Raw genomic sequence first — 24,757 nt, 5'->3', positions numbered from 1 at the left:
TTGGTAACATGTTTGACAAATAAATTGAAAAGAATCGACTCAAACGAGTGATTCACTCACCATGCATCCATTCAGAGGTTTACAGAGACAGCTGAAGATTTTCAGACAAAGTCAGAGAAGGTTTTCTCAGTTAATTTTGCTTTGGGTACGGGGTACAGTTTGGAGCACAGTAGGCTTACTGAAACCCTAGTTTATTTAACACATACAGTAGTAAAATTGGTAAATCTGCAGCTTCCCTGAGTGACGCTGCCCAAAGAGGTGGCAAAGTCTTAATGATTGTGTTGATCTGGCCCTGTTTAGGATTATAATATAGGCTTATTATTGTCTAATTATCAGACAATAAACCTGGGTTGCGTTTCCTTAAAAGTATCTTTAGCCAACTACAGTCACATGATCCATTGAATTGTGTTGTAACGACAGAACTTGCGACCATACTTGGCTTTATCTGAGAACCGAGTTCATGTCCGCTCTTATAGTTAATGAACTTTAAAAAGTTAATGAGAAAGTTGGCTGCGATATTATTCAAAATGTCAACAGATGTATGTATCAGCCTTTTTTACTTGTCTCTGCATTATTCTAACTCTGTTACTTGGCTTTACACTTATATTGATCGTAAATTATTTTATTTCAAAATCAATTAGTGATACTAGGGATCAACATTTGCTATCAAAAATGGTAAAGGCAAGGTGATCTATCGCTCAGTCTGCTCAAATGTGTTTTTTTTTTAGTCTTCACACACTAAATCAGAGACGTGGAACATATTTTCACTTTTTTATTTCTTTTGCAGTGACTAGGTTAAGTGTTTCTCTTACAACATTAATTTGATTTCTTTGACAATACATGTTAAAAGAAAAGTCATTGCTTATTGAGAAAATTATTGTATTTTGAAAATGTGCATTGTACAGTATATTTTGCAAATCTATTGATTCCATCAAATGCTTTTGTCTTAAGCTAACAAAGATAATGGATAGACAAATAAAACATTTACATAATTGTTTTCATTTATTGTCAAGGCTGCAGAAACACAGATTTTATATGCAATTTTATAGTTTTCTCAAAATAGATAACCTCAAAGAAACAAATGCCTCAATATGTGATACTGTCAACAGTCTTTAAAAGCTACACCAACTTTATAATTATTTTATTTGTGAATATATCTATTTAAATGTTGTTTGCTTGAATATTACTGAGTTTGCACTGTAAACAATTTTCCCAAGATAACAGTTTTACAGTAAAGTGCACTGATAACCCACACATCAAATTATAATATAATAATATTTTTCCTATTATTCATTGTACATACATAATTCGTCCAGTGGATATAGTTTTTTTTTTTTTGTCTTAAGAAGTTTAAGCTTAAAATCTTCACTTGCTAAACAATACAATACTGTGATATGTTCATAAGTAAGTGTAATTTTACTCAGTTAGCATTACAATTCAGCTGGCTTGTATGATTATATAAGAGAACACTGAAACATACATTCAAAAGCATAAAATAAACTCAGCCATATATCATGTTCATTTCCCCTCATTCTCATCTGTAGAGGAATCCATATGTCTTAGAGATGTTTCATAGCTCACTGTTGTGACCTCTTCAGCTGTTGCTACACTGTCAAAAAACCTCATTTTCTCAGTGTGTACCGTGTCTCTCAGCCTTCGAATCGAGGAAGCCGTATCATCAAAAATGGGTTCTGCAGAGTCTCCTTCAAATACACGTGTTCTCTGTGTCACAATTATTGTCTCTTTGTCATCATGCAATGTTTCTTTCACAACATGCTTTTCCACCAATGTTTGCTTCCCACTTTGCACTCTGGTTTCCTCTACTGTCAACACTGAGTCTGAGCCTAGTGTTACTTGTAATGGTGAGGTGTGAATTCCATGGGCGTCTAAATTAGTAAAGATTGCAGCTTGCTGTGTGTCTGGTATAGCTTGAATGTTCGATGTGATGACATGAATTTCCCCTGACATCTGTTTCAGAGTGTCCACTGAGGCTGAGGACATATCTGATGAGAATGGGATGTTGACTTTTTCTGGCTGGTGAGGCTCCATTGATATCAGTTCACATCTGGCTGTGGAAGTTACAACATTAGTTTGAACATCTTTGACCCCAATAGTGGCAGTTGGTTCAGCATATTTCACTTTAACTTTTGTAGGAGAGGTCTGTGACAGGCCAACATTTTCAGTGGTTACTGTGGAACTTATATCTGCAAAAGCTTCAGATGACCTTAGTGATAATGTTGGGCTGATGTTGTCCTCCACAGCCTCGCTGAACAAGCTCTTCTCAGGTTCCTCGTGTGCCTTGCTGGATTCTTTCGCTACATCATCAGACTTCTCTGCCTCTGCAGGTGGTTGGATTATTTGTTCCTTCTCGTCAGATTTTGCAGTTTTAGTTGGAGAAGAAAATGAGAACTTGAACCAGCCTCCTTTTTCAGGTTTTGCTTGTTCTTTGCTAACAGCTGATTTCTGATCCACTGAAGCTTCCAGATGTTTTTCACTTTCTTCAATCTTGGCGTCGACTAACTTATCACTTTCATCTGAGGACTGGCTGAATCCTAATTTTGGAAATTTAAATTTAAACTTTGATTTCTCCTGCGCTCCTATGTCCTTATGTTCTGCTACTTCCTCAGCTTTTTCTCCAGCCTCCTGATCTTGCTTAACAGATGGTTTGTCCATTTGTTCTTCTTTTTCCTCTATTGTTGGAACATTAAATTCAACCTCAAAGCCACTGAGAACATCCTCAAGTCTAGGCATTGTAAATCTGGGTGACTTTCCAGCCCCTTGTGAATCATCTTTTGGTTGTGTTTTGGTGTCTGGGGCATTAGCATTTATGGTAGTGTCATCTTCTCCATCCTGAGATTTTGTTTTTGAAATGCTAAACTTTGGCATTTTCATAGTAGGAAGTTTGAATTTACTCGGGGAGCCTTTGTCACCCTCCGTTTTTTTTACAACAACCTCTGGTGGCTGTTCAGTGGTTTCTTTATTTTCACTCTCTCTGTGTATATCTTTGGAGACTTCTACTTGTAAAGGCTTGTCTTTAATATTTAGATCAGTTTTAGTGTCTGGAACATCTACTTCTGCCTCTTTTCCTTTTGCATCAGATGTTTTTTTAGCTGAAATTCCAAATCTTGGCATTTTAAAAGCAGGCATTTTGAATTTACTTGGAGAACCTGAAACAACAATGGTATCATCTTTCAACTCTGTCTCTACCTCTGTTTTTTCAAGGCTGGAACTTCCCTCTAAAGCCATGGCTACTTTTGGGAGACTTGTATCATCTGTTGCAATTTTAATTTCTGGGTCAGTGATCCCAATTTCAGGTGTTCCTGTTTTTACTTCTTTTGCAGTAACTATCACCTCAGGACCTTTTACTTTGGGTAATGAAATCCCAAATTTTGGAAGTTTAAACTGAGTTTCCTGTCCCTCTTGATTAATCTCTTTTGCTTTTATGGTCATATCAATAGATGGGGTTTCAATCTCTGCAGTTTTGCATTTGATGTCATCTGATTGGTCCACTTTTGATGTGTCTATCTCATAATCCACTGAACTAACTTTAATTTCCTTGATGTCAGAATCAGGTACTTCACTAGTGACCTTTGGAGCAGAAAATCCAAATTTGGGTAATTTTATTTCTGGGAGTTTGAATTTTGTTGGAGAGCCAAATTGTGGACTTGTTAATTCAGTTTTGCCATCTCTCTCACTTTCTCCCATTTCTGCAGTGCCCTGTAGTGAAATGTCTGTTGTCATTTCACTGGCTTGCATATCCACTTCCACTATTCCTTTGGGTAACTTTAGCTCTTTCTTGTCTGTAGTTAGCACATCTCCTGACATTTTCACTTCTGTTTTTGTTAGAGCTTTCTTGAGCCCTTGGTCACTGTCAGGACCTTTAGTTGTTGGGAGAGCAATACCAAATTTTGGAAGCTTAAATTTACTTTTAATGTTCATCTCTGTGGATGGATCTTCAACATTTACTGTTGGCTCTTTCATGTCAACACTTGTTACTTCTCCTGACATGTTAAACGTCTTATCAGGAAGGCTAACTTCATCGATGTCCACATTTGCCGTAGGAATGTCCACTGTGTCCTTTGATGTTTTGGTTCCAAATTTGGGGAAATTGATTGTTGGAAGTTTAAATCTTGTTGGAGAGCTAAAAGTGTCCTTTTTCAGATCAGGTTGTTCTTCTGGTAATTTTATATCAACAGATTGCTCTGGAAAGTCAACATTTCCCAGTGATGTGCCCATGTCAGGTTTGGGTAGACTCACATCAACTTCAGGAGCCTTAAGATCTTGTTTTGAAAATCCCAATTTGGGAAGTTTCACTTTCAGCCCTTTGGAATCAACATCAACTTTATCTGTTTCCCCCTCAATGGTCACATTTTGAACTGCAACATCAGGCTGTTGTACATTAACTTTTTCTTCACATAGCAAGCCAATCTCTGTGTTTATCTCTTTACCCTTTGTTTCTATCTCCTTTACTTTTGGCTTACCAATTCCAAATTTTGGCATCTTGAACTTACTCCCTGTCCCATCAATGTCCATCTCTTTGACCTTAATGTCCACATTAACAGTAGGCCCCTTAATATCCATGTTTGATTCTGTGTCAGTGGTTTGTACCTCTATTGTTTCAGAGAAACTGATTTCAGGTTTTTTGATATCTACTTCAGCTGCTGGTATATCAGATGTGGACTTTGGATATTTGATTCCAAACTTTGGGAGGTTGATTGAGGGCAGGTTAAATTTTGTATGAGTTGGATCTTCTTGTTTTTTCATTTCATCAGTGAAGGTAATTTCTGCATCTTGATCTTTAACAGGTATGTTGCCCTCTTGCATAGACATATGTGCCTTTGGTTGACTGGAATAATCAACATCATGCCCCTTAATATCTGGCTTTGAAAAACCAAATTTTGGAAGTGAAAAACTTGGCTTCTTCAATTTCACATCAAGCCCTTTCAAGTCAGCTTCAGGTATATCTGCCTCGCCTTCAATGGATATGTCTTGAACGTCAACATCAGGTTGGGGTAGTATTACCTTACCTTCTGCTAGATGAACATCAGTTTCAATTTTTGGTATTTTTCCTGACACCTTGATATCTGGTTCATGAGCAGTAATTCCTATTCCTTTAATGTCCTTATTTGCTGATGGTAAACTTGCTGTACCTTTTGAACTTTTGACTCCAAATTTTGGAAGGTTAACTTCTGGCAGTTTATATTTGGTTGGGGAACTAACAATTGTTAGATCTTTCTGTTCAGCTTCCCTTCCCGGAAATGTAACTTCTGCTGTTTGTTCTTTTACAGGTACATTACCCTCTGGTATGGATACTTCAACCTTTTCTACACTGACATCAACTTCTGGAGTTGCAGTGTTTGGTTTGGAAAATCCAAACTTAGGAAATGAAAAACTTGGTCTCTTCGCTTTTACTTGCAGTCCTTTGGGATCAACCTCAGGCATGTCTGCACTCTTTTCAACTTCAGATTCATTTTTGGGTGGCTGTACTTCTAGTTTGACATCAGGTTTAGAAATATCACTTTTTATATTTGTTCCCTCTAGTTCTGAATCAGTTACATTAATGTCTAATGCTCCTTTTTGTGATTTAACACCAAATTTCGGGAAGCTGAATGAAGGGAGTTTAAACTTTGTTGGAGATCCAAAAAATGTTGAACCCTTTTGATCAGGCTCCATTGACACTTCAATGTCCATATTTGCTTCTTCTAGGCCCATACTGCCTTCTGATATGGGGATATCAGTTTTTTGGATACTTACATCAACCTCAGGGGCTTTTATTTCTGCTTTTGAAACCCCAAATTCAGGTAATGTCTTTATCTGTACATTTAGGCCTTTAAAATCATGTTCTGGTGGTTGAATTTTCCCCTTGGTTGTTATCTCTGTTTTTTCTGTTTGTACTTCAGCTATATCCTCTGTCTTTGATGCACTTAAATCAGACCCTTTTACTTTAGGAAGGTCAATACCAAACTTTGGCATCTTCAGCTTTCCCCCCTGTCCTCCAAGTTCAGCATCTTCAACCTTTAAGTCCACACTTACAGATTGACCCTCTGTGGCTAGATGAGGTCCCTTTATATCAGCTGATGGGGCTTCACCTGATATTTTTATTTGCGTATATGGACCGCTCATTTCAGGTTCTTTAACAGCTATATCTACATCTGGCATAGTTTTCTCTTCCTTTATAGCCTGTCCTCCAGTCTTTGGGAAGTTGATTGAGGGGAGTTTAAATGTTGTTGTGGCACCAACAGTTGTCATATCTTTTTGCTGAGCCTCAAAATCTAACACTGTTATATTCATACTTTGTTCTTTTATTTTCACATCACCTTCTGGTTCAGATGTATCAACTTGTGCAAGATTGACATCAGTCTCTGGGGTCTTGAAATCAGGTTTAGAAAATCCGAATTTAGGAAATGAAAAGCCTGTTCTTTTCATTTTTATACCTGGGTCTTTTAAATCAACTTCTTGATCTTTTTTGCTTTCTGTTTTAGCTTGTGGTACTTCAGCTCCAGCTGACAGTTCCCCGAGTTTTGTGTCTGGTAAAGAAATATCAACTTCTGCCTTTGATGTTATGGCCTCTGTAAGTGACAGGGTGTATTGATCTCCAGTATCTAGCTTTGGCTGATCAACACTGATTGAGGGTTTCTTCAGCTCTTGACTGGGCACATTAAAGTCAATTTTTACATCTGACGTTTCTACTGATGTAAATATATCTTCAGCCTCCAAAGTAATTTCCTCACCCCTCAAATCTGTAATTTCAGATTTTACTTTGGAAGATGAACTTCCGAATTTGGGTAGCTTGAAAGAAGGAAGTTTGAATTTGAATGGTGACCCTCCAGTGGTTGAATCATCTTTTGAGTCAGACTCAAGATTCACATCCACTTCACCAACTGCCATTGATTTATCACCTCTCTCAGCATTAATCTCTGGACCTTTAATGTCTTGTTTAGAAAATGCATGCTCTGAGCTTGGCTCTTTTGGCTTTTTCATTGTTACCTCCATTTTCAAAGAAGCCTCAGGTATTTCTGCTTTTTCCTCAGCACTCTCAATGTCATGTTTCAGTGTAGCCTCTGTTTTTTCTACATCTGTTCTTGATGTGCCCTTTTTAAATTCTGGTCCCTTTAGCTTTGGAAATGAAAATTCAAATTTGGGCATCATAAATCTACTCCCTTGACCTCCAGGATCGGTGTCTTGAATCTTAATTTCAGCATCTACTGGCAGGGTTTCAATTGATTTTGATGGTTCTATATCTTTATCTTGTGATGCAACTGTTGATGTTGCCTTTATTTCTGACTGTGCATCATCACCAGCTTTTGCAATAGATTCTTCTCCAGTCTTTGACATGGAAATGTCATATTTAGGGAGAGAAATTGTTGGAAGCTTGAATTTAGATGGAGAACCAGAAGCACTTTTGTTTTTCAACTGGACTTCAACCTCTGGAGCAGGAATCGTCACCTCAGTCTCTTTGATCTCAGTGTCTGGCACAGATACTCCTTCTTTTTGAAGACTGGTGTTAGCATCAGGGATCTTAGTGTCCGATTTGGAAAAGCCAAATTTTGGAAATGAAATTGTACGTTTTTTAAGTTTTTCTTTTTCTTTAGCCTCTGGGATGACTACATCTACTGTACCTGAAGGAACTTTGACTCCCATCTCAAGTTTCTCGGCTTGCACTTTCGAATCTTCTACAGTTGCTTCTTGATCAAGACCATGACCTACAAGGCTCACGTTAACCTCTGGTTTAGAAAATGCACGGATTGGAGACAATATCTTTTCTTTTTCCTTTTCAAAGTGTGCATCAAAACCCTTTTCTACCTCTGGTGTAGATACATCCACTTCAGGTTTTGAAACACTGGGAATAATTTGTGGGGTTTTCATTTCAGGTAATGATGGCAGTTCTCCAGTCAGTTTGGCTTCTGGCACTTTTATTTCCATGGTGGGTTCATCTGTGGTGACTTCAGGCATTTGATTGTCAAAGACTGCATCTGTTGGTTTTGGAAATAAGACACCAAATTCTTCTTTGTCAATACTATCAGCTGGCTTACAGGCTTCAACCTTTGGAAGGCTAATGCCATATTCTGGCAGTGTAACTGTCACCTCCTTGTCTACACTAACACATTGACCTTTTGTTGTCACAAAAAAATCCTTGACATCACCTGATGGGGCACCATCTTTGAGTTTCATGCTTATTTGTGTTTCTGGAAGGCTAACATCAGGTTCTTCAATATCTATATCTACAAAGGGCATGTCTTTCACTACCTTGGATGATTTCCCACCAAATTTTGGTAAGTTGATAGAGGGGAGTTTAAACTTTACTGGTGTACCACCAGTTGTTAGATCTTTATGTTCCGCATCATCCTTTGAAATTGCGAAATTCATATCCGTCTCTTTTAAATCCAAAGAAACTTCTGGAATGGATAAATCAACCTGCGGAAGACTGACATCAATGTCTGCAGCTTTGATGTCTGGTTTTGAAAACTCAACAGCTGGAATTTCTTCAATATCACGGTCATTCAGACTAGGATCAACCTCTGGTTTAGAAAATGAAATATCTTTAGATGATTTTATTTCTTTTTTCTGAAAATCATCAACTTTTGTAATAGAAATACCTTTGATTTCTGTTTTTCCCTCAGGTAGAGACAAGTCAACTTCAGGTTTGGATACACTGAGAGTCATCTCCAGGCCTTTTTTGTCAGATTCTACAGATAATTTAGCTTCTGGCAATTTAACATCCTTTGTAGTTTCATCTGTGCTGACTTCAGGCATTTGAATATCAGCCCCAGCATCGGTTGTCTTTGGAAATGAAACTCCAAATTTGGGAAGTTTAATAGTGGGAAGTCTAAATTTTGTGTGAGAATCTGTTGAATCCTTGGACTCAGCTTCTACATCTGTGGTCTTACTTTCAACATCTAGTTCAATCTCATCTGCACCTTGTAAAGAGCCCTGTGCAGTTGGAAGAGTTATGTCAGCATCAGATACTTTTGTCTCTGATTTAGAGAATCCAAATTTGGGAAATGATATTTTCCTTTTCTTCATTTTAGACTCTGTTTCTTTTATTTCAGCTTGTGGTAGTTCAGATGGCTCCACTTCAGTTTTTCCACTAACCTTTATGATAGATTTTTTAGATTCCTCTGTTAACAGACCAGCTTCTTCTGTTTTCTCTTTTGGCAATGAGACACCAAAATTGATCAGTTTAAGTCCACTCTCTTCTCGAGTATCCTCTGCAGCCTCAACCTTCTTGTCAACTTTCCCAACCTTTTCAGGTGTTAAGAGCCCAGTTTCCTCCTGCTTTGATTTTCCCTCTGTCTTGGGGATTTTTATTTTTGGAACAGAAACATCAATGCTTGGCATTTTTAATTTATTCAAATTTTTGTCTGTTTCTGAACTATATGCTTTGGGATCAGTCTCAGATGTTCTTTTCTCATAATTTAATGCAATCTCTATTATGTAATCTTCTTCCACTGTAGCATCCTCTTTTGTAGTCACTTCAGTTGTTCCTTTCATTGATTTCCCTCCAATTTTGGGCATTTTGAATTTAGGCATCTTCTTTTTATGTGGAGAGGAATCTGTGTCTTTGCTTTTGATTTCAGCCTTCAGTTCTCCTTCAGCGTCTTGTTTTGAGGTTTCCTTAATGCCAGTGCAAACATCATGATGGAGCATTTGATCGCCCTCTATATCATGTGCTTTTTTAGTTTCATGCTCAGGTGCACAACTTTCACCTTTTTTATATTTTTCTAAGCTTGCTTCTTCAGAAGTTTTTTTGATGGCTGCATGGTCTTCATCAATAGATATTTTTGCTTCAGTTTTCATCTCCTTGATTGCATCACGATCACTTTTAGATGAAGTATCCTTTTTTGGTAATTCAATCGCGATACCTGGGAAGCGAATGTCAGGTGTCTTGATCCCAAAACTAGGCATAGATATCTTTGCTTTCCTTGATTTCTTTTCATGTCCTTTTCTGTCAGCTTTGATATCAGTATCAGTATAGTCTTTCACAGCCTCATCTTGTGTGTCTGTATCTTTGGCTACTTTGATTTTTAGTAATTGAACTGATTGTTCAATGGCTTCCATTCCGGGTATTTCAATGTCTTCACGCTTTGGAAGTTTGAATTTTACATCTGGTGAAGTACCTGTCGTATCCCTCACTAACATTTTGCCAGATTTGGGTTTGTGGTCTGCTGGCTTAATTTTTGTTTGGTCTGTTTTGCTCTCGGTTACACTTGTTTCATAAAGATGAAATTGTTCACTTTTAGGTAATAAGATGCCTTGATCCTTTGAAGCAACAGGAGAAAGTCTCTGTTCTTCTGTATCCATTGTGTCAGGTATATTAATGTTTATTTCTGTGCTCATGCTTGAAAGTTTACTAGGTGATCCTTTAGGTGTCATGCCAGTCTTGTCTGATTTTATTGTGATCTCTCTTTGTACAAGGACTCCTGTGATGTCTCTCTCAGGTAATTTAAAGGCAGGGAATTTTGATACTGCTTCCTTTACATCCTCAACATTAAACACTGCTTGGGGTTTTTCTGCTTTTGAGATGTTTATTATCTTCTCAATTTTTTGTTCTTTAATTCTAGGAGACTTAAACTTAGTTTTTGATCCTTTGTCCTCCATGCCAGGAATCTCAATTTCCTCTCGTTTCAGGAGAGGCACTTTGTTTGGGTCTCTTTGCCTTATAGTTATTGAGTCTTCGTGGTTGAATTCAGAGAGATCCATCTTAGGTAGTTTAAAATTTGACTCTTTTGTTATTTCGGTGTCAGCAACCTTAGTACTCTTCCCACTTTTGTCCACTTCCAGAGCATGTGATTTTGGCTGGGATATAACTGGTGTTGAAGTGATTGGTTTCTTTGTGTCCATGACCGTTGAGGACACATCTTGTTTTGTTTGAATCTCAAAAGTGAAAGTGTCTGATGATGTAAATTCTAGTCTGTTTACCGTGTTTGCAAAAGAGCTCTTTGATGCGGCTATGTCTGCCATTGGTCCCCTGGTTCGAATCCCGTAACTTTCTGTTTCTAGGATGTTTCTTTCTTTCTTTTCCTTGTCACTGCCAATTCTTGGTGATTTGCTTATTGGTCCTACATCTGGCATGTCAAGAGAAACATCAACTTTAGTTATATCCATGTCCATTTCTCCTGACTTTTGGGTCTTTTCTACAATCTCTTCATTTATTGGTTTGCTATCAGAATCAACCTGATGTCCAACTGCTTCAGTTTGTGATATCACATTAGGACTGTCCATAATATTGTCGAATGCTGATGTATCTGAAGTTCGCATCCCACTTGTGGAGGATTTTAATTGGCTCTCTGTTTCTGTTTCATATTTATCCTTTCCTGGAATGCTAACCTTCAGTTCTGATCTCGCTCTCCTTTCTTTGTCATCCTCTCCAAAAGCAACTGTAATATCAGTAGTCTTTAAAGTAGTGTCCAAACTGATGAGCTCAACCTTATGTAGCGATTCAGTCGCTGGCAAAGTCGGGGATGTATATTCATTCCTTGTTTTAGTTGAGTCAGTACTTTTAGCTTCATTCAAGATTTTAGGGCTCTCTAACAAATTAGTCCCTGGCACTTGCTCTACGGCTATATTCATAATAATTTGGTTGTCCAAGACCATATTGTCTGTTGTTGGCACCTCTTCATTTTCTTGGGTTTCTTCAACAGACTTGCTCCTGCAGTCTGCCATCCTCGTCTTAAGTTTCATTTTGTGTGTCTTTTTCTTCTCTTTTTCATCTGGGGATTTTAATGGAGACTTAATGGGAGATTCTGTGTCACTTGTTGGAGGACTTATCTCTAACTTTCTCTGTTCTTCTGCTTCTGATGTGCTGTGAGATCTCTTAAAATTTGCCCTGCGACCTTTGCTGAAGGTGGGGAATTTGGGCCAAGAGATGCGATCCTGTTGTTTTTTCATCTTTCTTCGACCTCTCATTTCTGGTCCTCCTTCCTCTTCTCGTTCAGCCTCCTCACCCTGTAAACATTGATGAAGCAATGATCAATGAAATCTCTAAAGAAGCTTTGTAGTAATCTGTAATTAAATATAATGGGCAGTATGATAATTACAATGGTTATATCTGGCCTCATTGTCTCAGCATCTTCCTGGGTTCTTGGAGGTGGTTTGCGTTTTAGACAGAATGCCACTTTATATGGTTGAGCATGCTCAAGAATCTGGAGGGCGTCTTCATATGACACATTATCAAAGTATACTGTAGCACTAAGAATCTGATCACCTGAAAGGCCAGATGGAAGGACACAAATGAGGATGCAAGTGAAAAGATGGAGGAAAAACTAAATTAGCTGTATTCTAGCCTCAGAAATATTCTGTAATGTGCTATATGACATCTCACCTTCTTTCACACTTAGATTCTTTGAGGCAGGTGACTCTGGTTTTACTTCCTTGATGAAGATGCCATCCTTTCCCCCTCCACTTACAACCAAACCCTTAGCACAGACTTCTTTTTCAGTTTTCACTATAATTTCTGACTGATCATTTTGCATGTCCTGAAACAAAAGGCATAGTCATTTAGAAATCTGTTCATCATTTTCATTATTTGCATTTCCAATCATCTGTATTTTGCACTAGAGAGAAATTTAGGCATGTCTGACCTCTGTTTGATTCATCTTGGCAGAGGAACGCTTGTCAAACAGTGAGCCAAAACCAATCCTTTTGCTTTTTTTAGAACTCTTGGTGGGTGAGTCATAGAAGTCACCTTCAGCCTGGCAAAAAAAGTTAGTATGTAATTAGGGTTGGGTGTATCGAGAACCGGTTCCATTTTAGAACCGGTAACAAATTTCCAAAAACCGGGTATTCGATAAGACGCACGCATTACGATTCCTCTTATCGATTCCTGACTTTGGGACAGTTGCAAATTCGTTATTTCCAATGTAGAAGCGACGTGGGCGCGACATTTTTGCAGGCGCGCCTATGCCTCGGTGAGAGGAAAACATCTCAACTTTTCAGAATGCCGCAAGCGGTGCGCAGGTCATGTGACAAAAAACAACCGACCTTTCTGTAACATCGCAAACTCGGCCGAACAGCTGATCATAGCTGAACAGGGCAGGTTTTTATTTCTCATCTCCATAAATATATCTAGTAGCCTAGTAAAGCCAATGCAAGGGCTATAAATCAATTAATCCTTTGCTGATACTTCCTCGTCGTCATCATGGAGAGCGCAGTTCATGGTTGCATAGCAACGTCAGACGCCACGGGAGCGCAAGCGCTTGTGGAAAGAAGGAGAAAGCGGCGCGGCCGTGCTTTTCCATGCATTTTTAGACGCGATATGTGAACGGTCGCTAATTCAGGAATCTATGTGGCTTAAAATAATTTTTGTTTTGTTTAAAATGGAGATCACGATTACATACATCAGACAACTACTCAGAATAACATGTTTAGTCTAATAGTCAAATTTTTAAAAACTCGTTTGAATAATTAATTCAAACACTAATTAATTCAGTGTCTCATAAATACTTGTTTAATTAATTAATGATTCACCGTTTTTTAACAAATAATTTGAGTCTTCTTGAATAAATAATTCAATGAAAAAAACAGTCGATTTTTGCCACCTACTGGAGTAATAATGTAATCAACACCTTTATATGAAGAGACTCCTTTCACTTTAGCCATTTTATTGGTTATTGCTTAAAATTGGCAAGAATTAAAGGTAGAAATATTTATTCTTCAAGTATTTGCCCTTTTTTCTCCCTCCAAAAATTTTTGGAATCGGACACAAGAATCGATAAGAACCGGATTCGATAAGCAGAATCGGAATCGGAATCGCTAAAAATGACACGATACCCAACCCTACATGTAATCTATAGTGTAATAGTTAGATCAAATACAGCATTATGAAATTCTGAATTTGGGTTATCATACATAGTATGAAATAGCAGTCACCTGTTTTTCGTATTTTTCTGTGGTGGGGAATTCCTCAACAGGAGAGGAACCCTGAGGACGAGGTCTTTCCTCCTCTAAAACTTCAGGCTCCTCACATGCCTTGTTACATTAAAGATACCAATTAAAGATTGTTCAAACAATCAACCAGTTTAAAATAGAGAGATAAAATAACACGTGTATGTTTGCTGAATCTGATGTACTTGAGTGATACTCACTAAATCATCATCTGTTTCTGGTTCTGGTCCCTTCAGCCTTCGCCCTTCACCTGTTGTGATGAAACAATGCATTATAAGCACTTGTTATGCTTCTGCACACATGACTGAAATTGAAAGAATCCGTCCTTAATGCCAAAAGCCTGCTGGTCATCAGTACCATCTATACCTTAATCAGTTTTTACTGATTGGAGAGTCAATGAGGGATTTATTTGATGGACCAAAACTTTTGTATCTGCAGAATTGCAAGGCAAGTCTAAAGCAAGATTTTATATGCGAGATTTCCTGGTAGATATTCCCACAGGATCCAGATAGTCTACCTGCTTCTGTTGCTTCCTGTAAAGTGAGGCACTCTATTGATCTGAAGGAGTTGGCTTACACTGCCAGCAATAAGGTCAGCATAGAAACATGGATTTCGATAGATCCAAAAAAAGAGCAGTGAAACTAATATTGTTATAAATATCTGCAAATGTGATATTGTTAGAAAAATAATGATAAAATAAAATAAATAAAAACATAATTTTACATACAACATTTTTTTAATTGTTGTATGTATTCAACAATATTATACAATAGACTGTTTAAATATTGCTTATACCAGCAGCAAGAATACCCTCATGACCTCCTTTCTTCTGAGAAAGGCCTTCATTTCCAGTTTCCCAAAACACAATGCACTTAAAATAAAAAGACCGTTAAGGTACATAAACATTTTCCATGAGTCTCACTCTGCGCAGGCCATTAACCTGCACTTTACAACAAGCACTTATCCAGGCATCAGGTCTAGATGGCATTAAAGCACAATGGAGATTTATGTATGTGCATGTATGCCATGTAGCACATGAATACTATGACTAGCAGATTGTTCATATCTTTTCACAGTTTCTAATAATCAGACACTGAACTTGGGAATGCATCAATGTATAAACAGATGGGGGGAAAATGCTAAATGCAAATGACTAATATGCACAGTTTATTAATAGACTTATTAAAGGGAGGAGAAAAATCTTACCATATCTTTTGTTGATGTGAACAATCCAAATCAACGGTTTTAAACTGTCATTCTGTCATTAGGCAGATGCCAACATTGACAGGTTACATAACACACCCTTATCTCAAAAATTAAAAACAAAATTACGCTTTTAAGTTTTATTAAATTGTTATTAACCACAATTAGGCTCTTTAAAGCCAGTTTAACCAGGTAAAGCACCCTACTCTGCTTAGCACTCCCTTTCATAATAACTGAATGGTACAGTGAGAAATAAATAAGCCCAAGTGATATGCAAAACAAGAGAAGCCATTAATTTAACAGGTTACATATTGTGTTCGTCCAATCAATGATATTGGCAAAACCAATGGTTTAAGTAAACCGATGTGTATAGGAGAGATCAGGGATGATTGCATTGAGGTTTTGGTTTAACATTTATGATGAACAAGCAGATGAACGACATATCTGTGGTTTTGATGTTCGATATGTCATGTCAAGTCTCAACAAATTTTTTATTCTTGCTGCTATTGTAGTTAAGCAGGCTTAAGATGTTTTGTTCAGTTTCAGCTTTATAATATCTGCCCAAAACCAGCGCAGTGAATGGAACTATTTTAAAACAACAGGCCTTTGTGTCTTTTGTGTTCCTTTTCCCTGACTGTTTTCAGGTTCCCCAACCGTGTCAGGTTGGGAAAGATTGGCAACTTACTGTTAAATTGTAACATAGATATAAGTTTAGCATGTGCAGGATGATGATGCATAAGCCAATAAGTTATAATAGAAAAAAAAAAAAAAAAAAAAACATTTGCTTATTTCGAAGTTATATAGCACAAAATATTAAAAGAGGGGTAAGGTGTCATTAATGTAAAATACTAAATAAACTATTTTATTTAAAATTTTATTTTGACAATTTAGCTGATAATAATTGAATAACCGATGACAGACAAAGCAGAATCCCACATCCCAGTAAAATATTTATCTGAAAAGTAGAATTATACTATGACTTATACAGGCATATGAATATTTACTTGCCCATAATTTAATTGAAGATATGGGTTACACTTTAAGGTGCCCTTGTCCAGAATTTATAGTAATTACTATGGAAACTACATGTAACATAAACATAACATAAAGTCTTACCAATATATTTCATAATAGCAACACTATGAATGCAAATTTAATGATTTCACTCAACTAATCTATAGATTTTAATTAAATAAAAGATGTCTGAAATGTACATCTAATTCATGGAAATACTGAATAATAACCTAGTTGATTACAATAATTATTACATTTAAAAATAATAACACTAGTAACAACATGCCACTTGGGGCCTTCTGTTCCAATTCTAAGAATAGAAATTATAAATTTTACTCCACAAATCTAAAAACATTAATGTGTTCACAAATCCCCATTAACAAATAAACACAAAAAATCTTATATTCAACATAGCCTAATTCAAATGAAATAGATCTCTATTTTCACTAACCCTAACCTCAAAACTGTTTCGGCAGACTTAATCTCACAAATGTTGATATTCAGATGAAATTACAAAAATAAAAGGTGGTACTGTATGTAACAATTATGAATACAATACATAAAGGCCATTGTCCATCATTAATACAGTTTGTACAGTATGTATAATATAAGTTATTTAAAATGCAAATCAACACTAAAATGTGTTGAAATCATTCCTGGGCTCTTATGCTTCAGAAATATGTTTCCATTTGGATTACAAATAAATATGTGAGCTCTGCTGTTGGTGTTGTGAAATCAGTTTAAGCTTGTGACTGAAGGTTCAGGTAACATACTGTACTAATCACACCGTATTGCCTTTAACATGCTTTTTTTTATGTTACTGACATATCTTGATGTACAAACACTAAAAATAATCCATGTGCCAACATCAAAATAGCCTTATCTTGCTAAATAAAATAAAAAAATTAAAAAAAAATGTATTTCTAAAACATCATGTTTGCTGCATTTGAATGACTCTGACAAATGCCAGGTAAACATTAAATGTTAATAATATTAGGTTTGTACCTACCTGATCTGTGGTTTACTTGGTGGAATATATGTTTTACTATATTCCAGATAGTAATTCACCTAGAGCACAGCAAGAACTGACAGAACCATCTGTGGGTATAGTTTTAGTAGAGAAGATGAAGGGCCCTGCCCTTTTTTTACAGGTATGACACCACCCTGTTTCAGGGCTGTGGTTCAAGCTCCTGCTAATGCTATTGTGCTGAAGAACAAACATGTGAATGTGTTGCACTGCTTGCACACGTTCACAAATGTGAGGTCTTGAGATTTTAAGTGATTTTTCTAAGCAAAGAATTGTAATGAGGGTGTTTATGTCCCTCTGTTCTCCGATGAATGTTTGTTATGTTTAAATTTGAGTTGAAGGAATATAGTTATGGCATTTGTGTACAGTGGGATGTGAATGCAGAATGAAGACAAGATCTCGTGCAGTTTAGGGATATTGCATTGTGCTTTTAGTCACACAATGAATAAATAAACAATAAGAGCTTAAAGAATGGATCAGTTTACTCAATGAGAAGCAAGCTGTCAATCTCATAATGACAGTATGCCCCTCTCTCTCTCTCTCTCTCTCTCTCTCTCTCAATAAATATTTTGTCTTTAACTGATCTGGACATGAGTGCTATTGAATTGAACTGTCTGAGAAATTCAAAGTTAGCAAATTCATACCGTAGTTACTCCCTAATCAAATATTTGCTCATTGGGTGCTGCTCTAAAAGTGATGAGAATGTGTTTTATGCAAGTGACCAAGCCAAACTATTTAACAGTATATAATTTGTACGACTATAGGAAATCCTGTAATACTACTGATAAAGATAAGGAAAATATGTAAATTCCCAACTGCGAGTTGAAAACTTAAAGGGTTAGTTCACACAAAAATTTAAATTCTGTCAGTAATTACTCACCCTCATGTTGTCCCAAACCCATAAGACTTTCGTTCATCTTCGGAACACAAATTAAGATATTTTTGATGAAATCTGAGAGCTGGCTCACTCCTCCATAGGCTGCTAGGTAATTGCATCTGCTGGCCTAGAAAATTTAGTAAAGACATCGTTAAAATAGTCCAAGTGACTACAGTGGCTCAACTTTAAGTTTATCAAGCGACGAGAATACTTTTTGTGCGCAAAAACAAACAAAAATAACGACTTTATTCAACTATTTATTTTCTTCTGTGTGGGCCTCTGAGTGAGTTCACGAGAGCATCACGACACATGCGCGAGAACTGAGAAGATGACGCCCACGATCATTTGATGGGAAAGTGTGAAAGGTAAGCCATTCATTTTGCAGCATTGGTAAGGCACTTTTACGTTTTCTCATTGGTTTCTCACGATTCGGACATCCAGGAAATGCACACTTTTATGGCAAGCCGTTTTAGCTTAAATTGTACCCAGCGTTACTCGTCGTAATTGCATTTTTACTAGTAAGAATTCAATAAGAGAGCTCTACAATTCAATTCTTACTAGTAGCAATTACAATTAGAGAGCTCTCCAATTCAATTATTACTAGTAAGAATTACAATTATAGAGCTCTCTAATTCAATTATTACTAGTAAGAATTACATTTACAGAGCTCTCTAATTCAATTCTTACTAGTAACAATTACAATTAGAGAGCTCTACAAATGAATTTTTACTAGTCGTATGTCTCCATTGACTTCCATTCATTTTTAATTACGGAGCTCTACAATTGAATTGTTACTAGTAAGAATTACAATTAGAGAGCTCTACAATTGAATTGTTACTAGTAAGAATTACAATTAGAGAGCTCTACAATTGAATTGTTACTAGTAAGAATTACAATTAGAGAGCTCTCTAATTCAATTATTACTAGTAACAATTACAATTAGAGAGCTCTCTAATTAAATTCTTACTAGTAAGAATGCAATTACAGAGCTCTCTAATTGAATTTTTACTAGTAAAAATATGAATTAAAGATATGTATAATTGCAGAGCTCTGTAATTGAACTAAAGAGCTCTGCAATTACATTCTTACTAGTAACAACTGAATTAGAGAGCTCTCTAATTGGAATTGTTACTAGTAATAATTGGATTAGAGAGCTCTCTATTTAAATTGTTACTAGTAAGAATTGAATTAAAGAGCTCTGCAATTGCATTCTTACTAGTAACAATTCAATTGTAGAGCTCTCTAATTGTAATTCTTACTAGTAACAATTCAATTGTACAGCTCCGTAATTAAAAATGAATGGAAGTCAATGGAGACATATGACTTGTAAAAATTCATTTGTAGAGCTCTCTAATTGGAATTGTTACTAGTAAGAACTGAATTAGAGAGCTCTGTAACTGTAATTCTTACTAGTAATAATTGAATTATAGAGCTCTGTAATTGTAATTCTTACTAGTAGTAATTGAATTGGAGAGCTCTCTAATTGTAATTGCTACTAGTAAGAATTGAATTGTAGAGCTCTCTAATTGAATTCTTACTAGTAAAAATGCAATTACGACGAGTAACGCTGGGTACAATTTAAGCTAAAACGGCTTGCCATACACTTTAGAACCATTTTAAACACTACATCGAGACCCATCTACGTTATCTTCCCAGTTCTCGCGCATGTGTCGTGGCGCTCTCGTCAACTCACGTCAGAGGCCCACACAGAGGAAGTCGTTATTTTTGTTGTTTTTTGCACACAAAAAGTATTCTCGTCACTTGATGGTTGAACTTATGGTTGAGCCACTGTAGTCACTTGGACTATTTTAACGATGTCTTTAGTAACTTTCCTGGGATGGCAGATATCAATTACATAGCAGCCTATGAAGGAGTGAGCCAGCTCTCAGATTTCATCAAAAATATTTTAATTTGTGTTCCGAAGATGAACGAAAGTCTTACGGCGTTGGAACAACATGAGGGTGAGTAATTAATTACTGACAGAATTTTCATTTTTGGGTGAACTAACCCTTTAAAATTGCGGGAATTGAAATTTCATTTTTCAGAATTCAGACTTTATATCACAATTTGACCATAATAACACACAATTGTGAGTTTATATCTCACAATTCTGAGAGATAAAGTCAGAATTGCATTTCTGACTTTTTTCTCAGAATTGTGAGATATAAACCTGCAATGGCGAGTTTTCAAGTAAGAATTGCAAGATGTAAATTCCCAATTGTGAGTTATAAAGAAAGAATTGTATTTTTTTATTCTGTGACGTATAAAGCTTCCATAGAACCTTTTGAGCATGATAGAGATGGTCGCTGTGAAATGTGGTTGTATGGAAAAGAGCTACATGAAATTTCTTGAAAAATTCTCTTATGTTTCACCGTAATAATAACAACAGATAGGTTTGGAGCAACAGGTGAGTAAATAATAAATTTTCATATTTAGGTGAAGTATTTAGTATGAGTAAAGTACTTATTATATGCATGATGAATCATTTAAAAATGCAATATTAAGTCCAACGGTCCAAAACTTTTACGGACCTCCTTAACTGAAACAAGTATTGTGAATACATGTAGTATTAAAATTACAACAAGATTAGCTGTACAAACCATGGACTTTCCCAACTACTGATCCTGTATGTTTGCACATCACCCATGACCAAGATTACAGGCATTAGAGGTTGTTTTCTGCTGCTGTGGCCATATGGGCCCAGAGCTCTGCTCCTCCGGCTCACTAATATGGTTAATTAGCTTCTCAGCAAGTTACAGGGAGAAGGAACATCAATTCTGGCTTATGCTCATAACATCCTACACAAGCCTCTTTCAGTCAAGTGGGAAAGACTTGTTTGTATTCAAAATATAATTTAATTTTAGGGCCGGAGAGGGAAAATAAACTGAAAACAGAATTGGATTTTCTTCCATATTAAGAGAACATGGGACCAGTTTACCTCATGTTTCCAATCAATCAGGAACATTAATTGATACATTTATGTGCCAATGAGATAATGGCTTTAGAATGGATGGGTTAAAGATAAGAGTTCTTCCAGAAATAAATTCTGTCATCACTTACTCACCCTCATGTCATTACAAACCTGTATGTTTAATAAATAAGACATATTCAAAAGTTTTTTCCTCCATATAATGAAAGTCAATGTTGAATGGAACATATTAACTTGATTCAATATATTGAATCATACAGGTTTGGAATGGCATGAAGTTGAATAAATGATGACAGAATTTTCCAATAAATATCTCACAAAACACAAAAAAAAACAACACAAAGTCATTATTATATTCTCATATTATCAGTCCAGATATACAAAACCTTCTCTCAATTTATTTCGTTTATGTTCAATTTCAATGTTCTGCCGATCACACAAACCATAAAAAATGCAAACACTCTCAAACTCATAATTTATTCATTAGCAGGAGGACATTAGTGAGATGCTGATAGTTATTACTTATTTTAGGAGTGGACTCCAGTGCGTATTTTATGGACTGCTGATCCACTAATGTTTGAAGAGCTTCTCTATAAATGTGTTTTTTTTTTTTTTTTTTACTTTAAAATTTCTACTAATATCTAAATCTGTGGCACTGAGTATGTAATGTCTTGTTAAATATAGATTTTTGTTTCACTTTATAAGGTAACCAACAGTACACTAAACAGGTTATTATTGTAGCATTGGCCTTTTTTAGTGTACATTGTGCATATAGCAGCTGGCCAATGAATGCACTAATTCAATATGTACAGTCAAGTCAAAACAGAAGTTTTTTTTTATTGAATTTTGATTTATCTTATATCAATTTTCACACTTTGAGAATCTGAGCATGGAGCCAAACCCATCTGTCATAGGACAGACTTTATTTAGGTGAAAACTAAATTTTGCTACAGCTGTATAGAATAATTGACCTTTTAAGTATACTGACATGATATCCTTGCAATGTACTCATCTTAGTGTGATCTTAATTCAGTCATTTTCTCAGATAGCACAGATTGTGTGTTAATGCAATCTCACAAACATTCAACATCATTCAAAAGCTCTAGAATGAATATAACATTGCAAAATCATATCCGTATAAAACTCAAGCACAAAAACATTCTTGGTTTGGTTATATATCTAGTAATTAAGCTGTCATGCAGCTGTTGAATTGTGAGATGTATTGGTTGCTCACTGCACCCTGTAAGATCACTAAAATGCAGCTGTTGTCTTATTTAGGTTACTTTAAGGGTCTGTTTGTATGTTTCCAGAGCTTGAAGTTCAACTGAAGGTCAAAGAAAAAAACTACAGATAAATCTGCTAGTTGAACTGGATAAGACATGTTGACCAAATGACTTAGAGCGTTTTGGTTAACAGGCTAATTGGATTTCAAAGTCTTTATAACAAAGCCAATAAGTGCAGTTACTGTAACATAGAATGACACAACCAAAGAGTGTTAAAACATAAGACAAAAAAGGTACATAAAATGTACAAATGCCAAAGTCTCTCCTAAGTCCAAGACACCACAATGTGTTTGTGTGTGTGTGTGTGTGTGTGTGTGTGTGTGTGTGTGTGTGTGTGTGTGTGTGTGTGTGTGTGTGTGTGTGTGTGTGTGTGTGTGTGTGTGTGTGTGTGTGTGTGTGTGTGTGTATATCCCTGATTGCTCGTGAATTTGATATAGCCTATTCTATTTATTTTAGAATTGTTTATACTTAATTTATCTAATTTTATTTTATTATAATGAATGTATAATATATATATAATTAATAATATATATGTAATTATATATATATATATACATATATATATATATATATATATATATATAATTGAATATATATTATTAATTATATATATATATACTATTATACATATAATTTTATTAAATAAAAGTATATATTATCTAAGTATATACAATTCTAAAAATTAACAGAATATATAAAATTCTTTCCTAAGAATAAAAGATTGTATAATAAAAAATGTATCTATGAATTTAAATATAAATATACTGGATGTGTGTTTGTGTGTGTATGTATGCATATATATATATATACACATTCAAATAAAACTGGGCACCTTTTAAAAAAAAAATTCCAATATTACTGTAAAAATACACAAAAGTAAGACCTCAAGCTTTTGTACGCCCTTGTAAAGAACACAATCCAAATTCAGCAATTCTTAAACGCTCTGAAATCATGCTCAATATTGTAAACAAACACACTGCAGATGCTGTTGATAAAATACTGCATAACTCTGTTGACACACCCACGGCCACATAGCCACGCCCCCTTTACTGCAGACACACCCAGATCACACACAGTGCAGCGTCATCTCAGCAGAGAAATGCAGTGATGCTTGTAAACAAGCTCAGCACTTGTGTCCCACTAACACACACATGCATAGTCCAACTGCAACATTATATTGTCCTGCCACCAGAGGTGCTGAGTGCGGAGATAAAAATAGCACAGAGCAGGCAGAATGAGACAGAGCGAGAGAGAGAGAAGAACAGCTAAAGAGACAGAGCAAAATAAAGAGTGATGCCCACCCGTGGCTGACGCATGCCAGTTGGGAAATGCCAGGTGAAAACAGTCACACATGATGGCTGTCTTCTGCGGATCTTGATCTGGGATCTGGTGATGTCCTGTTTCGGGCAGCCTCACTCTCTTCCTCCGAGTCTAAAGAACCTGCTTCTTTTTTCCTCTCAGTCAGTCACTCCAGATACAAGGACAAAATAAAGAGTCGGTGAATGATAACAAAGTCAGTCTGACTTGGTATGCGAGGGATGGACGGAGAAAGATGTCTTGCTCCATCCACACAAGTTTGTCTCAGGAGTGAAGCTGCACACTCTCTAACACGCTAAAACGATTAAAGGGGTATGGCTGACTTGGGACGGGGGGGCTGTCCTAAACAACACAAATCCCTCCTTCTAAGCATCCCACTCCACCCTCATGATCACTTTGACCAGTCACTGCAGAGACGCTCTGGACCGTCCACCGGCTTATTGGTTCACCCCACAAGAAAAACATTCCAGCTTTATAGACATGCGGCAGAGATGCGTAATTGGATTTGACACCACACAGTACATGTTTTCATGTGTGATGGGTGACAGAAGGGGAACTGAGGACGCTCTTTGTCAGGTGACTGTGTTTAAGAGCAGCTGTTTACCTGAGCTGTCTGATGACAAACTTGATATGTATGATGTTAGTTTTGTCTGATACAGTGTTGTGAGACGTGTTTGTGGGAATGTCTTCCCTTGTTTCTGCACGACTCTACGACTCTGCACGGCCACTAAGACAATGGCTAAATTATTTATCATTTCATGTCTAAGAATAAAAAAATGATCTCAGAAAGGTACCAGACTGTGACGTCAACCTGAGACCAGTTCAGCGCGCCGGATTGCCACACTCAGACAACAGTAGTCGTAATTTATGGCCTTTGTGGATCTAAATCAAAACAGTTAAAAGAATTAGGATTTTTTTCACCTCATGGGACAGAAAAATCACAAATAAGAGCTCTTCAGTATCTTCATCTTTAGTTTTTCTTCGGCAGTTATATTTGACATTGCCGCAGCCTCCTGTTTCTCCGATTTTTTTCCCCTGAGTAACCTAATAATCTCAAATGCGTCTCCTCTAGACTTTCAGAAAAGATCTCAATAATAGCTACATTTACGTGCATTGAAATAAACTCTTAGGAATCAGATTGATTGCTCAGTCTGACTGAAAGCACCTCAATCAATCTAATTGAGCTCGATCCAAATGAAATTTCGATTGGATTGAAAGGGGTG

The 24,757-nt window shown here is 36.4% G+C and overlaps 1 protein-coding gene and 1 long non-coding RNA gene across 2 annotated transcripts in view; one reads left to right on the top strand and one right to left on the bottom strand.

The window, feature by feature from the left end:
- Window positions 1-24,757, top strand: part of LOC309486578 — a 35,393-nt gene that overhangs the window by 1,113 nt on the left and 9,523 nt on the right. The gene's annotated exons all lie outside the window — the stretch shown is intronic.
- Window positions 863-23,820, bottom strand: LOC309486414 (uncharacterized protein). The gene is made up of 7 exons (XM_082153714.1): window positions 23,519-23,820; window positions 14,085-14,134; window positions 13,870-13,968; window positions 12,582-12,692; window positions 12,323-12,476; window positions 12,039-12,205; window positions 863-11,946 (listed from the first exon to the last, which is right to left on the bottom strand). Exons 1-7 carry the CDS (start codon window positions 23,568-23,570, stop codon window positions 1,519-1,521), a joined length of 11,061 nt encoding a protein of 3,686 aa, XP_082009840.1. The 5' UTR covers window positions 23,571-23,820; the 3' UTR covers window positions 863-1,518.

This window comes from Leuciscus leuciscus (assembly GCF_965113295.1).
Source record: "Leuciscus leuciscus genome assembly, chromosome: 22".
Lineage (NCBI taxonomy): Eukaryota > Metazoa > Chordata > Actinopteri > Cypriniformes > Leuciscidae > Leuciscus > Leuciscus leuciscus.
The sequence above is the reverse complement of the archived record's forward strand: the minus strand, read 5'-3'. Positions and strand labels throughout refer to the sequence as shown.

Coding starts and splice junctions, on each gene's coding strand:
- LOC309486414 (XM_082153714.1), bottom strand. CDS start 23,570: ATGTGTGACTGTTTTCACCTGGCATTTCCCAACTGGCATGCGTCAGCC. Junction 12,477..12,581: donor CCAAGATGAATCAAACAGAG/GTCAGACATGCC, acceptor CTTTTGTTTCAG/GACATGCAAAATGATCAGTC. Junction 12,206..12,322: donor GAATCTAAGTGTGAAAGAAG/GTGAGATGTCAT, acceptor CTGGCCTTTCAG/GTGATCAGATTCTTAGTGCT.